The sequence below is a fragment of the Passer domesticus genome, chromosome 21 (assembly GCF_036417665.1).
Source record: "Passer domesticus isolate bPasDom1 chromosome 21, bPasDom1.hap1, whole genome shotgun sequence".
Taxonomy (NCBI): domain Eukaryota; kingdom Metazoa; phylum Chordata; class Aves; order Passeriformes; family Passeridae; genus Passer; species Passer domesticus.
In genome coordinates, this window is record NC_087494.1 from 3,051,414 (window position 1) to 3,064,578 (window position 13,165).

At 64.5% G+C, this 13,165-nt stretch overlaps 1 protein-coding gene across 2 annotated transcripts; it reads left to right on the forward strand.

Annotated features, from left to right (window-relative positions):
- The first annotated feature begins 1,822 nt into the window (after positions 1 to 1,822).
- On the forward strand, positions 1,823 to 13,081 carry LOC135284873 (transducin-like enhancer protein 1). Of its 2 annotated transcripts, none has more exons than XM_064396643.1 (21): positions 1,823 to 1,983; positions 2,316 to 2,412; positions 2,932 to 3,080; positions 3,727 to 3,790; positions 4,244 to 4,288; positions 7,292 to 7,354; positions 7,462 to 7,536; positions 8,073 to 8,268; positions 8,698 to 8,720; positions 8,868 to 8,972; positions 9,117 to 9,161; positions 9,465 to 9,620; positions 9,839 to 9,965; positions 10,052 to 10,236; positions 10,309 to 10,385; positions 10,643 to 10,892; positions 11,089 to 11,336; positions 11,572 to 11,719; positions 11,800 to 11,950; positions 12,271 to 12,347; positions 12,520 to 13,081. In XM_064396643.1, exons 2-21 carry the CDS (start codon positions 2,389 to 2,391, stop codon positions 12,625 to 12,627), a joined length of 2,316 nt encoding a protein of 771 aa, XP_064252713.1. In that variant the 5' UTR covers positions 1,823 to 1,983; positions 2,316 to 2,388; the 3' UTR covers positions 12,628 to 13,081. The 2 variants fall into 2 exon arrangements, with proteins under 2 accessions (XP_064252713.1, XP_064252714.1); XM_064396644.1 differs by having other exon boundaries at positions 7,462 to 7,503.
- Positions 13,082 to 13,165: the final 84 nt, after the last annotated feature.

Here is a 13,165-nt window from a genome sequence, read left to right on the forward strand (position 1 = left end):
CTAAACTGCTTTTTTTTTTTAATTTTTTCTATTTTAATATTTTGCCTTAACATGACCTTGGCCAAATTATTTCCCCTCTGTTTGAGATTTATGGGCCTCTTCCAGAAATGATCTGTTCTGTCTACGAAAATAGACATGGCGCTGTTATTACATTTTAAAATATAATAAGGCTTGGGAGACTGCTCTTCTGCTGCTCTGCCCAGCAGCTCCCCTCTCTCCCCAGAGCACAAACCCCGCTGGTCGCAGGTGTGGGGCCAAGAGGGGTGCAGTGGGAACAGGAGCATCCAGAGTGGGGGAGTCGCTGCCTGGCTTTTCCCAGCAGAGCTGCAGCAATGGGAGATCTCCCATCTGAGATCGCAACTGCTCTGGGAAAATCCCGGGGAGAAAAGCCAGGGAACAGACTGGGCAAAATGGGGCTAAACGAGCTGGGCTGCCCCGAGGGCGGTCCTGACTCGGTGAAGGCAGCAGAACCTGGCTGGGAGCTGGAAAATCCCGCACAGCCCATCAGCCCCGGGCTGCCGAGGCACGGGTGGCCCTCGCACAGCCCTGCTCCCTCTCCGTGGGTTTGTAGAGGTTGTGATTGTTATTGTTCTTCTCTTCCAGGGGCTGGAGGCAAGTTCCTGTCACTTGGGCAGGCAAAGGGGGGCTCGGCTTCCCCCAGCCCGTTCCGTGCCAGCCCTGCTGGCCGAGCCACTGCCGCCTTTGGACGGCGACAGCACCACGAGGATGGGGCTGGGGGAGAGGAAAGGGCTGCTGGATTGAGGTTAAAGAGGGGGAGAGGCTGCTCGCAGCTGCTGCTCCTCCAGTGTTTTATTTCCTGCTCGGTGTAAGCCCGGATTGACCCGCAGCAGCGGAAAATGTCGAGCACCCTGGAAATGTCCTGAAAGGAGTCAAACCAGCAGGAAATCCACGAGGAAAGCCCAGTGGGCTGTGTGCGCCACGGGGAGCGCTGGGAGGAGGTGACAGCGCTGGTGGCCATGCGGGGCTGTTGTAGGGCTGCTGGGACAGTGACACTGGCGTCCCCTTCCCAGTTCAGTACCTGCCCATCCCAAGGGGCGTGGGGGGGTGGCAGCGAGCTGGGGGCTGTCAGAGCCCTTTCCCGGGGCTGGAAAACAGGCCTGGCCCAGGAGCCTTTCCCAGGAGCTGTGCCTGGCACAGGGATGCTGCCGCTCCGCCATCACACGGCGCAGGGAATTCCCGGTGAGGCGGGACCGGGGAGTGCTGCGTGGGTGGCGTCGGGTTCGTTTGTTTCCTTAATAAAAAAAAAAAAAAAACAAAGGGAAAGGGAGGGGGGGACGGACACGGAACGAGACACGGCGACTTCTTGTGTTTACCACCAAAAAGCTGCCCGGGACGGCGGGGACAGCGGCGCCGGTGCAACCTCCCGGCTCCGTTTTGCGGGCAAAGCCGCGGTGCCGGAGCCGGGGGTCCTCACTGAGGGGCTGGGAGGGTGCGTGCAGTGCCCGGGCTCCCGCGAGGGGCGGCGGGAGCGGCCCGTTCCCCGTCCCCTCTCGGTCCCCTCCCGGTCCCCTGCGCTCCCCGGCCCCGCAAGGGTTAAACCGCGGCGCCGCCCCCTCGTTCGCCGCTCGGCCTCCCTTGATTGACACCCGCGCGCCGGCCGGGCCGGGGCTGACCAATGGGAAGGCAGCTCCGCGCGGCCCACGTGGGGGCGGCCGCCCTGGGCGCGCTCCCATTGGCTGGCGGCGGGGGCGACTGCCCGCACGGGCCAGGCCCCACGTGGAGCTGGCGCTCGCGCGCGTTCATTGATCGCGCTCCGCAGAGCGGCGGCCGCGCGGGCGGGGCGGGGCGGGGCGGGGCGGGGGCTCGGCCCGGCTCGGCTGCACTCGGCTGCGCTCGGCTCGGCCCGCCCCAGCCCGGCTCGGCTCGGCCCGGCTCGGCTCGGCTCCACCGGGCCCGGCCCGGCCCGCCCCGCCGCAGGGGCGCGCGCCTGGGGCCGGGGCCGGGTCTGGGACCCGCAGCGCGGTGAGTCCCGTCCCGTTCCGTTCCGTCCCGTCCCGTCCCGTCCCATCCCGCCGGCCCGGTCCGGTTCGGTTCGGCTCGGTGTGCGCCGGCCGGGGTCCGGCCCCGCTCGGGGCTGGGTGGGCGGCGAGGCCGGTGCCGCCCCGCGGCCGTACCTGCGGCGGGCGGCGGCGGGGCCATTGTCTGCGCGGCGCGGGGGGCCGGGGCTGGGCGGGTCCGCGGAGCCCGCGGGGAGCCCCGGGGCCCTCGGTCCCCGCGGAACGGGGGCTGCGGGCGGGGCCGGGGCCCCGCGCCCCCGGGCAGCGCCGGGCGGTGACCCCCGGGTTCTTCTCCAGGGCCTGATCCGGAGCTGGGAGCAGTTTCGGGGCCCGCGCGGCCGGAGGGTCCCGGGCCTGTCCGGTGCCGAGGATGTTCCCGCAGAACCGGCCCCCGGTGAGCCCCCGTCCCCTCGCAGCGGTGCCAGCCCGGCCCTGCGCCCCCCAGGCCGGCTGCCGCTCGGTGCGGGCTGGCACCGGCGCCGGTACCGCGTGCGATGCTCGGTGCGGCGCCGGGCTCTTCCCAAAGCCGTGGCGAGCCCCGGCGCTGCGGGTCGGGGCTTTGTGCGGTGCCTGCAGCGGGATTCACCGGGGAGGGATGGTGGGACGGTGATGGGCAGGCCGGGAGCTCGGCTGTGGGGTGGCTGGGTGAGGACAGGCCACCAGGTCTGTGCAATGCCCAGTGCCACCCGTGGTCATCTATCCCTTCTGGCTCGGTGGCCAAACCGATGCTGACGAGGCCCTTGGTGCCTGGTTGTGACCAGTTTCCTCTCCACTAACTCCTTGTGCAAGCTCCTGCATGTGCTGCTCTCCCAGATGTGCCCGTGGCCTCTTCCCCGGGTGCAGGAGAGCCCTGGGGGATGTGCCAGCCTGGCTGGGCAGCAGCAGTGACCCTGGAGGTGCCATCTCTGCCTAGGCCCACCTCCAGGCACCCTCTGCTGCCTCGGGAGCCGCTGTTGCTGCCAGTGCCATCCCCAGCACCCCCCAGTCCCTCAAGCTGACTTACCCAGAGACCTTGGATCGCATCAAGGAGGAATTCCAGTTCCTGCAGAACCAATACCACAGGTGAGAAGCTGCCAGAGTTCCCATGCCAGTGTGTGACCTGGGCACTTCATGGTGCTGGCCAGCAGCAGGCTCCTCCTGGCACTGGGCAGCACCATCCAGTGTGGCTGCTGGACTGGTCCCTCCAGAGCGTGGCTGTGCCAAGCATCACCTTGGGAGCCTGAAACGTTTCTGTTTGAGGGGAAACTCAGCCTTTACCTGCCAAAAGCCCCGGGAGGAGGTGCTGGCTTCCAGCACCCAGCTCCTGGGCTGAGCCAGAGGCATCACTAAGACCTGGAGTCCCTCTGATCCGTGAGGCTGCTGCCCAGGATCACCTCCCCTTCCCCACGCTGGGGTTTGAAATGCAGCTAAGCTTTGCAGCTCACTCCATTTGGGAAGCAGATGCTGGGGAGGGGGTTAAGAGTCCGTGCAAATTGCTCCCTGATGCCCAGATCCTTTTGGTGTCCACCTCCTCTTTATCAGCCCCTTCCTGCCCTCTTTCAGGTGGTTTTCTTGGCTTGTGCTGGGAGTTGGGATTGAAGCTGAGAGGAGGATGAAGCCTGTGGTACACTGGGAGGGCTCGTGCTCTGTCCAGCCAGGGACATCCTGTCATTGGGAGGACCAAGGGGGGGTTGCTCCTTCTCCTTCTCTCTCCTCTTTATTTTCACAGCTTGAAGTTAGAATGTGAAAAGCTGGCAACAGAAAAAACAGAAATCCAGCGTCATTATGTCATGGTTAGTGAGCTCCACCTGAAAGGAGAAGGGTGGTGTGGGATCTCCTCTGAACCATCAAAGGACGTGCAGGGCTGCTTTGCCTTCCCCTTGCTTTTGGGTTGTGTGGCCAGGCCCTGAGATTTGGTTCCTGTGGCTGTTACTGTCTGGTTTTCCCCCAAAAAGAGCCGTGGTGTTGGAGCAGGACTTTCTGCCACAGCTTGTGGTGCCAAATCTGCTCCTGTGTGGGTTGTCCCCGTTCCTGCAGGAGTCCTGGGAGGGCTGTGTCCATCCTGAGGGCTGCAGCTGTGTGCCAGACAGCTCCTGGGAGAGGGGCTGGGGACTGTGTTGTCCCCATGGCCACACCACGACTGTTTGTGGCCAGGCTGACCCGGTGTGCCAGCAGCACAGAGGATTTTGTGCCTGGGAGTGTCCCTGGCCTCAGAGCCGTGCTGATGCTGCTTCTCTCCCTCGCAGTACTACGAGATGTCCTATGGCCTGAACATCGAGATGCACAAACAGGTGAGTCTGGTGGGCTGGGAGCTCTGTCCACCTCCTTGGTCCCAGCTCCCTGGCCCCACTTTGCCACCTGGGCTCTTCAGGGCTGTCCCCACAGGCAGCATGGGAAGCTGCTCCCTGCTGTAGCTCAGTGTTTGTGGGGGATGTGTCCCCTTCCCTGTGCTTTGTGTGGCTCGGTGCCATGGCCTTGGCTGCCTCCTTAGGTCCCCACACACGTCTGTGCTGTGGTTTTGGGTTCAGGGTGCCCGGCCTGGGCTGTGATGCTCTGGCTGTGTCAGGCAGGGAGCGGTGGTGGAGGATTTGTGCTTGCACGGCCGCTCACCCCGGCTGTGAGTGCTCAGTGTTGTGCAGGAGACTGGCTTCTTCCTCAGGGTGAGGGGGGCTGCAGGGCCACAGCAGCCTGATGGGCTCTGGTCCACACCTTTACAAGTGTCTGCTGCCCCTGGCCCAGGGGCATTCTGAGGAGAAAGAAGGGTTTGGGGGCTGGGTGGGCTCTGGGGGCTGCGCATCCTCCCTCGCTGCTTCCCCTCCCTCCCTTCCTCCCTTCCTCCCCTGTGCCGAGCTCCGGGTCACCAGCTGCTCTGAGACAGAAGGTTTCTTCTCATCTATTTTTAAAGAGGCTGCGGAGGAGCCTGGCGAGGCGCTGCCGCCTTCCTGCCCGCCCCGCGCCCGCCGCCGCCAACTGTTGCGCTGGGGCGGGCAGAGCTGGCCCCTGTCCCCAGCTCAGGACAGCCTGTCAGCCTCTCCTGCCAGCTCTGTGCCCGCTGGGAGGGTGTTCTGCCCCTCCGGGATGCCCTCGTGTCCTGGCATCCCTGCCGATGCCAGGTGAGGAGCTGCCCTTGTGAGGAGATGCCCGAGGTGCGCCCGGAGCGGAGCCTCTCCCGGAGCGCTGCGGGCTCCTCTCCCCGGGCTGCTCCTTCTCTCGCAGCCCTCTCCGGCTCGTGTTTTCTGCCAGCCCCAGGTGCCGCTGGCCGCCGGCCAGTGAGCTGTCGGCACTTTGAGCAAGGGCCCGCAAGTCTGCTCCGACAGGCAGCGGCCATTGTGTGAGAAGGGGAAGCGGAGCCGCGGGTGAGCGCTGCCCCGCGGCCCCGGCCCCTGCCCTCCTCCCCTCCCCAAATCCCGCTCTGCTCACCGGCCCGGGCGGGTCTGAGCGCTCCTGCTGCCCCCCATGGCCACGGACCGAGCCTCTGTCCTTGCTGTGCCCCCAGGTGCCCATCACCAAGGGCCAAGGCGTGGGGTTCTGCTCTGGGGTTTTTTTTGGGAAATGGGGCTGGGGGCTGGCTGTGCTGCTGCAGCTCTCAAGGCTTGGCAGGAGAGGATCAAAACAGGAACGAGCAGGAGACGTTAATTTTTTTTTATTGTTGCTTTGTTTTTGGCATGGAAAGGGGCCTGTAGCTTTCTATAAAAGCACCTCCCCGAATCTGCCTGGCCTTGGACTTGCTCACCGCGAGCCAGAGGGGAGGCGACGGTGCTGGTGGCTGGGGGGGCTGCAAACAGCGTGATCATTTTTCATGCTGAGAGCGTTAAAGTGCCAGTAAATTGCACATTAACGAGTGCGAGTGAATTGGAGGCAGCTCTCCCCAAGGAGCTGCTGCCCATCAGTGCATTAGGGAAGAGAATCCATCACTGCCGGCCCCGGGAGACAGCTAAATCCTTCCCAGAACTGCCGGCTGCCAAATCTCCTTGCTCCCCCCCCTCTTCCTTTCTTTTCTTTCTCTTTTTTTCCTCCCTCAGAAGGGGAAGTGAGGGCAGGTGCCAGATTGTTTCTGTGCTTTGGGGCTGGCAGCTGCTCTGGAGGGCAGCATGGAGGGTCCCTGGGTCTGTGTCCCCACACCAGCCGTGCCCCCTCACCCTGGCACTTTGGCACCTGCACCAGCTGGGCGTGGGAGATGTGCCCAAGGTCCTGGCAGGGACATCCAGGGGTTGGTTCTGTCCCTGGGGCGTGGGAGATGTGCCCAAGGTCCTGGCAGGGACATCCAGGGGTTGGTTCTGTCCCTGGGGCATGGGACATGTGCCCAAGGTCCTGGCAGGGAAATCCAGGGGTCAGTTCTGTCCTTTGGTCTCCTCTGGGGGCTGATAAGGGGGTCTGGGTTCAACCCCCTGCTCTCAGCTCCACGGTGTTTTCATCCTCCCCACCAGGGTGGACAGGGGCTTGGGAGAGCATCTTACCTGAGCTCCTGTGCCCAGGACATCCCCTGCCCACCCAAGAGCAGAGGGATCCCTCCCCCAGCTGGGTTTAGGGACAGCTGCTGATCTCTGTCCCCCCTCTGGTGCCAGCTCCTCGTGGGCTGTGTCTGCTCTCATCAGCAGGGACGGGAGCCTGTCCCCACAGCCTTTGGGGCATCTTTGGGTTGTGTCTGTGAGGCCAGGGATGGCTGAATGTCCGTGAAGGTTGGGGCTGGTGGGGCACTGGAAGCTGGAAGGGGGGTGCCACAGGAGGATGGGGCTCTGGAAGATGGCAGGGGGGTGCTGCAGGAACATGGCACGGCACAGCACGACGCTGCTCTCCCTCCCTGCACTCCTCGCTCCTGATTGCCAGTGGCACTCGAGTGTTGCAGGAAAACAGCAGCTGGAAGGAGAGCACCTCTCCAGGGCTTCCTCTGGGCTGGGAGGGCTGCAGGGGGTGGGCATAGTGCCCGCAGGGGCTGCCTGGAGGGCAGGGGGGAGCCTGCAGGGGCCTTGGCTGCTGGGCTGGGGGCTTGCTTGGGGGTGGCATGGGCCGGGGGGCTTCATGTCCCGGGCAGGGAGGAGCTGGAAGCCGTCCCAGGGCTCTCAGGGTGGGGATGGAGCATGCTGGGTTTTGAAAGAGGTGTTGTTGTGAACAGGAATTGTTGCCCCGGGGTGTTTTTGCTCAGCAGTGCTGAGCAGCAGCCCTTGGGCTGGGTGTCAGCACCCAGAGACTGCCCGGGTGAGGTGAGGGGGCTCTCCTGGCAGCCTCGGGGTCCCTCAGAGTGGGGTCTGCTCTGCCCCGTGCCCTGACCAGCTGTGTCTCTCCTCCCCTGGCAGACGGAGATCGCCAAGCGGCTCAACGTGATCTGCGCCCAGCTCATCCCGTTCCTGTCTCAGGAGGTGGGTGAGCCCTCGGGCCCAGCCAGCTGTGCAGAGCTCCTCTGGGGCCCGGGGAAAGAAACCAGCCTGCCCCAGCCTGCCCCAGCCCCTGTCTTGTCTCCCCACAGCACCAGCAGCAGGTGGTCCAGGCTGTGGAGCGAGCGAAGCAGGTGACTATGACCGACCTGAACGCGGCCATCGGGGTACGTCGACCCTCTGCCCGCCACTTCCCGCCTCTCCAGGGCCAGGGCTGGGGGGCTCTGCCATGCTGGCACCTCCCGGGCTCCTGCCATGCCGGGGCTGAGACCCCTCCTGCCCCTGGCTGCAGCCCTGCCCCTCGTGCAGCTGAGTGGAGGGGAGGAGAGGGGCAAGCCAGGCTGGTTTGGGGGCTGCCAGCAGGACTCGGGGTGCAGGAGATGCAGCTGGGGTTGGGGGTGGTGGCTGACGTGTGTCACTGTGTCCTGGTGCCCTGTGCCCTGGGTGGAGGGGGGTCACCACCATCCCCACTCAGCTCCTCCCTCGAGGCTGCAGCAGGTTCCCCATCCAGCCCAGGGTGGGAGGGGTTGGTGGGAGGGATGGGGAGCCCCCAGAACATTACTGGGGGCACCCTGGGTGCATGCCCTGCCCCTCCACACCCAGGCCCCGTTGCTGAGTGACCCACGGCTGCCTCTTGCCCCTCACCTGCCCAGCAGCTGTCCTGGCACAGCCCTTTGACTCTGCTGTCCCCTCTCCTCTCCAGCACCAGCTGCAGACCCAGCACCTCTCGCACCACGCTCCCCCCATCCCGCTGACCCCCCACCCCTCGGGCATGCAGCCCGCTGGCCTCGCTGGCATCAGCAGTGCCTCGGGGCTGCTGGCACTCTCGGGGGCACTGGGGGCTCAGGCCCAGCTCCTTGCCAAGGACGACCGAGGAGTCCATGACACAGAGCCCAGGGGTGAGTGTGAGTGTGGGGAGCCAGAGCTTGGGGTGGCTGAGGGGATCTGAGTGAGGCTGGGAACAGGAGGTGCTGGGGTTCCCCATGCCCTTTTTACCTGGGCACTTCCCTGGGGTGGGACCAGGGCTGGGTGGGGGCCACTTGTCCACGCCTCAGGGCTGCCAGCTGGGCTGGAGGGGCAGGGGGCTTGCAGCTGCAGGGGGTTTGGGTGGGAACATCCTCCAGTGACCAGCACCCTCGTGGGAAGGGGCTGGTGGGGGAGGGTCTGGGACCACCCTGCTGCTGTCGTGCTGGTCTGGCCCTGCTGTGAACGCCCCAGCAGCCGTGGGTGAAGTGGGTGGCTTTCCTGGGGGCTCTTGGTGGTGACACAGCCTGTCCCCGTTTCCCTCCTCCTCCTCCTCCTGCTGCTGCTCCTCTGCGCTGCCACAGCCACAGACCGAGACCCCGGCCCCGTAAGTGCCTTTTCTTCTCTTGCACCATTCTGTGGTGGCACTGGCTGTGCTCAGGACACAGGGCTGGGCTGGGGCACTCCGTGCTCCTGGAGGCAGCCCTGCCTTGGTGCTGCCTGTCCCTGGGCACTGACCCTGTCCCTCACCCAGAGCTCCCTGGCGCTGTCGAACGGGGAGCGCGCGCGAGCCATCGCCGAGTACCTGAGCGGCAGCAAGAAGAGGAAGGTGGAGGAGAAGGAGTTTGTTACAGACTATGTGAGCCCAGGGCTGGGGGGCTTGGGGTGACCCCATCCTCTCCTGTGGGGTGAGGAATGGAGCTGCCTGTGCCTCTGGCACAGCTCCAGACAGGAGTGAGGGCAGCTGCAGCCCCTGTGGCTCCAACCGTGCTCCACGTTTCAGGGCAGCGATGCAGACAAAAGTGAAGACAACTTGGTGGTGGATGAGGTCAGTGTGCTGGGACACTGGGAGGGGTCTGGGGTCAGTGTGTCCTGGGACACTGGGAGGGCTGTGGGGTCAGAGTGTGCTGTCCATCCCCGAGGGTGGGACTAACAGGCTGCTCCGGGCAGAGGTGGGCATCACAGGGAGGTGCCAGTGGCAGCTGTGCTCCCTGACCCTCGCCAGCAGCAGCAGTGAGCCCCAGCATCCAGGCTGGCATCCTGGCCCTTCTTGAGCCACCAGCTCCCCATAACTTGGGACTTCCCTGCTCTCCAGCCTGCTCTGCTCCTGCTGATTTCCCTCCCTCCCCAGGACCCCTCCTCCCCGCATAGCGTCCACTCCTACTCGTCCCGGGAGAACGGCGTGGAGAAGGTCCCAGTGGGCAGGAAGGAGGCCATGCCCCTCAGTCCCACCTCCATGGCCTCCTCCAGCAGCACGTCCCCGTCTCGGAGCAAGGATGCACCCACGGTACGTGTGACTCACTTGGAGCCTGTGCTTGTGTCCTTGCTGCCTGGGCTCGGCTGGCTCCCCCCACCTCCAACCCATGGGGCAAAGTGCTGGAGGGAAGGGAGATCCCACAGACCCTTCAGCACTGGCGGGGCTGGGCTGTCATTGAGGGGGAGCCAACAGGGACCCCCTGGCAGGAGCATGGTGCAGCTGCCACCTCCCCATTCTGTTCCTGGCAGGTGGAGAAGGCAGGAACACCCAGCCTGAAGTCCAGCACGCCCACCTCCCAGGGTGACAGCCTGCCAGGCTCCAGCAGTGCCCAGCAGTTCCGCCCCGCCGCTGCCAAGGTCCCCGTGGACCCCCTGGGTGAGCTTGGCCCCGCTGGGGCCTGGGTGGGTCTCCAAGCTCTGTCTGCAGGGCCCCATCCCTTCACTCTGCCTCTCCCCCACCAGCCCTGGGCCTGAGGAATCCGCTGGGAGTGCAGAGCCCCTACTCGGCCGCCTTTGGCTTGGCACACCCTGCGGTCAATGGGGACGTGGCCGGGAGCGGCGCCTACGCCAGCCTCCACCTCATGTCCCCCCAGCTCAACGGGGCTGCGGCCGCCGTGGGAGCCGGCGGCTATGGGCGCTCGCCCCTGGTGCGTGACCTCGTCCCCGTGGGGCTCTGGGGTCACAGGCTGTGAGCTGCTCTCACCCGCTGTCCCCTGCAGGTGGGCTACGACCCGCACCCCCACATGCGCGTCCCAGGGCTGGTGACCGGCATGCAAGTGGGGACCTCGGGCAAGCCGTAAGTGGGGCTGGGCTGGATGGGGAGGGGATGTGGTGGCTTGTGGGGTTGAATTTGGACTGTGTGGAAAAGCTGGGGCCAAGAGCACAGCCTGGGGAAAGTCGGGCTGTGGTTGTTGTGTGCCCAGCTGGCATCGCTGGGTGTGTTCTGCTCATGGCTCTGACTCCAGACCGTGCTGCCTGTGCAGGACCTGCGTGGCACCAGCCCCTGTCCACGCAGGGTTCTGCTCTGCCTCTCACTGCTCTGCTCCCTTGCAGTGCCTACTCCTTCCACGTCAGTGCCGACGGGCAGATGCAGCCGGTGCCGTTCCCCCCCGACGCCCTCGTGGGCTCCGGCATCCCCCGGCACGCGCGGCAGCTGCACACCCTGAGCCACGGCGAGGTGGTCTGTGCTGTCACCATCAGCAACTCCACCAGACACGTCTACACCGGGGGCAAGGGCTGTGTCAAGGTCTGGGACGTGGGGCAGCCGGGCACCAAGACGGCCGTGGCTCAGCTGGACTGCCTGGTGAGGATGAGGATGAAGAGGAGGAGCAGAAATGCCTTTGGGCTGGGGCTGGGAAGGGGAATGTGCCCCTGCTCCAGCAGAGGGGACAGAGGGGCCTTTCCCATCTGCAGTGGGAGGAGGAGAAGTGTCTCCTGCAAGGCCCTGTGTGCTCATCATGTCCCCCTTGCCTTGCCCTGTTGCCTGTCACCCCGTTCAGAACCGTGACAACTACATCCGCTCCTGCAAGCTGCTCCCCGACGGCCGCAGCCTGATCGTGGGGGGGGAGGCCAGCACCCTGTCCATCTGGGACCTGGCAGCCCCCACGCCCCGCATCAAGGCTGAGCTCACCTCCTCTGCCCCCGCCTGCTACGCCCTGGCCATCAGCCCTGACGCCAAAGTCTGCTTCTCCTGCTGCAGCGACGGCAACATCGTGGTGTGGGACCTGCAGAACCAGACACTGGTCAGGTGAGTTTGGGGCAGGGGGGAGCATGGGCAGGACTGCTGGGGACTCCTCGGGACAGGGACTGCTCAGTCCCCTGCAGCACGTCCCTGTCCCCTCCCTGTGTCTAACCCTGGCCACGGGACAGTGCCTGTCCTTGCAGCTCCTCACTGCTGGTGCTGCCCTGCCCACACTCCGTGCTGCAGGTGCTGGCTGCCCTGACAGCTGTGCCCTCTTCCTCTCCATCCCCCTCTTTCCCAGGCAGTTTCAAGGCCACACGGATGGTGCCAGCTGCATTGACATCTCCAACGATGGCACCAAGCTGTGGACAGGGGGGCTGGACAACACCGTGCGCTGCTGGGACCTGCGGGAGGGCCGGCAGCTGCAGCAGCACGACTTCAGCTCCCAGGTAGGGCTGGAGCTCCCTGGCAGCAGCCTGGGGCCAGTGGGACCTGCTGGGCCACTGTGTGAGCCTGTGTGTCCCCTCAGATCTTCTCCCTGGGCTACTGCCCCATGGGAGAGTGGCTGGCCGTGGGCATGGAGAGCAGCAACGTGGAGATCCTGCACGTCACCAAACCCGACAAGTACCAGCTGCACCTCCACGAGAGCTGTGTCCTCTCTCTCAAATTCGCCTCCTGCGGTAGGCACACCTCTCCTGGCCCCCCCTTGCTCTGGAGCCTTATGGATGCCACCTCTACTTCTGTCTGTGTGTCACAGGGCTCGTTGCACTGGGCAAGCATTTGTTCTGGTAGCCAGCCCTGTCCTGGTGGATGATGCTCAGAGAAGGGGTATCCCTCCCTCTTGGAGCAGTGCTGGCTGCTGGAGCCAAACTCCTCTTTGTGTTCCCTTGGCTCATGGCTGGCAGAGCCGTGGCTGCCTCTCTCTGTGTGTTTCACAGCCTGGGCAGGATCTGCTGCTGGCTCTGGTGTGGTGACATGAGGCTGCTTTGTCCCTCCACAGGGAAGTGGTTTGTGAGCACGGGGAAGGACAACCTGCTCAACGCCTGGCGGACGCCCTACGGAGCCAGCATCTTCCAGGTGAGCAGCCAGCAGGCCTGGGGCTCCTGGGCTGAGGCTGCCAGGAGCTGCCCAGCACAACCCAGCTCTAATTACGTGCCAGCCCCATAAACTCATCCCTGCAGCCTCCCCAAGGAGGGGGGTTGGGACCTTGCTCTGAGGCTGATTTTGTGCTTACCCCTGCTCTCTGCAGTCGAAGGAAACCTCCTCAGTCCTCAGCTGTGACATCTCCACGGATGACCAGTTCATCGTGACGGGCTCAGGGGACAAGAAAGCGACAGTTTATGAGATCATTTACTGAGCCCCAGAGGTGCCAGCTGCAGGACAGGCAGCTGTCCACGGGGATGGACAGGTGGACTCTACCTGCCCTGCTGCTGACTTCCCAAAGAACGTGCAGCCAGTGGCTGTGGCATCCCAGCTGGAGGAGAGCAGAGAGGGGTGGAGGTGGCCCTGGGACCGTGGCCAGGCATGGTGCAGGCTGCTGCTCGGGGTGGATTTCCTGGGGACTTTCTCCTTGTTTTCTTCTTTGTGGGTTTCTTTCTAAATCTAGACTGTGGGAGTTGGAGATGGGGGGGGAGGTCTGGCATTGTTAGGGGTTTTGTTTGGGTGCTTTTTTTATTTTTGTTTTTTAACTTTTTGTTGTGGGGTTTTTATTTGTTTAAGGCTCTGGGCCTGCCAGGGTGGATGGGCTCTGGTCTCACTTCCCTCTGTGCCTCCCAGGGTGTATTTAATAATAAAAACAAACAAAAAAAATGGCAGCTGTGCCTTGTCCTGGGCAGTAGCCTCGATGCTCTGTGGGGGTAGGATGGAGCCAGGTGGGAAGGGTGACACCATGGCAG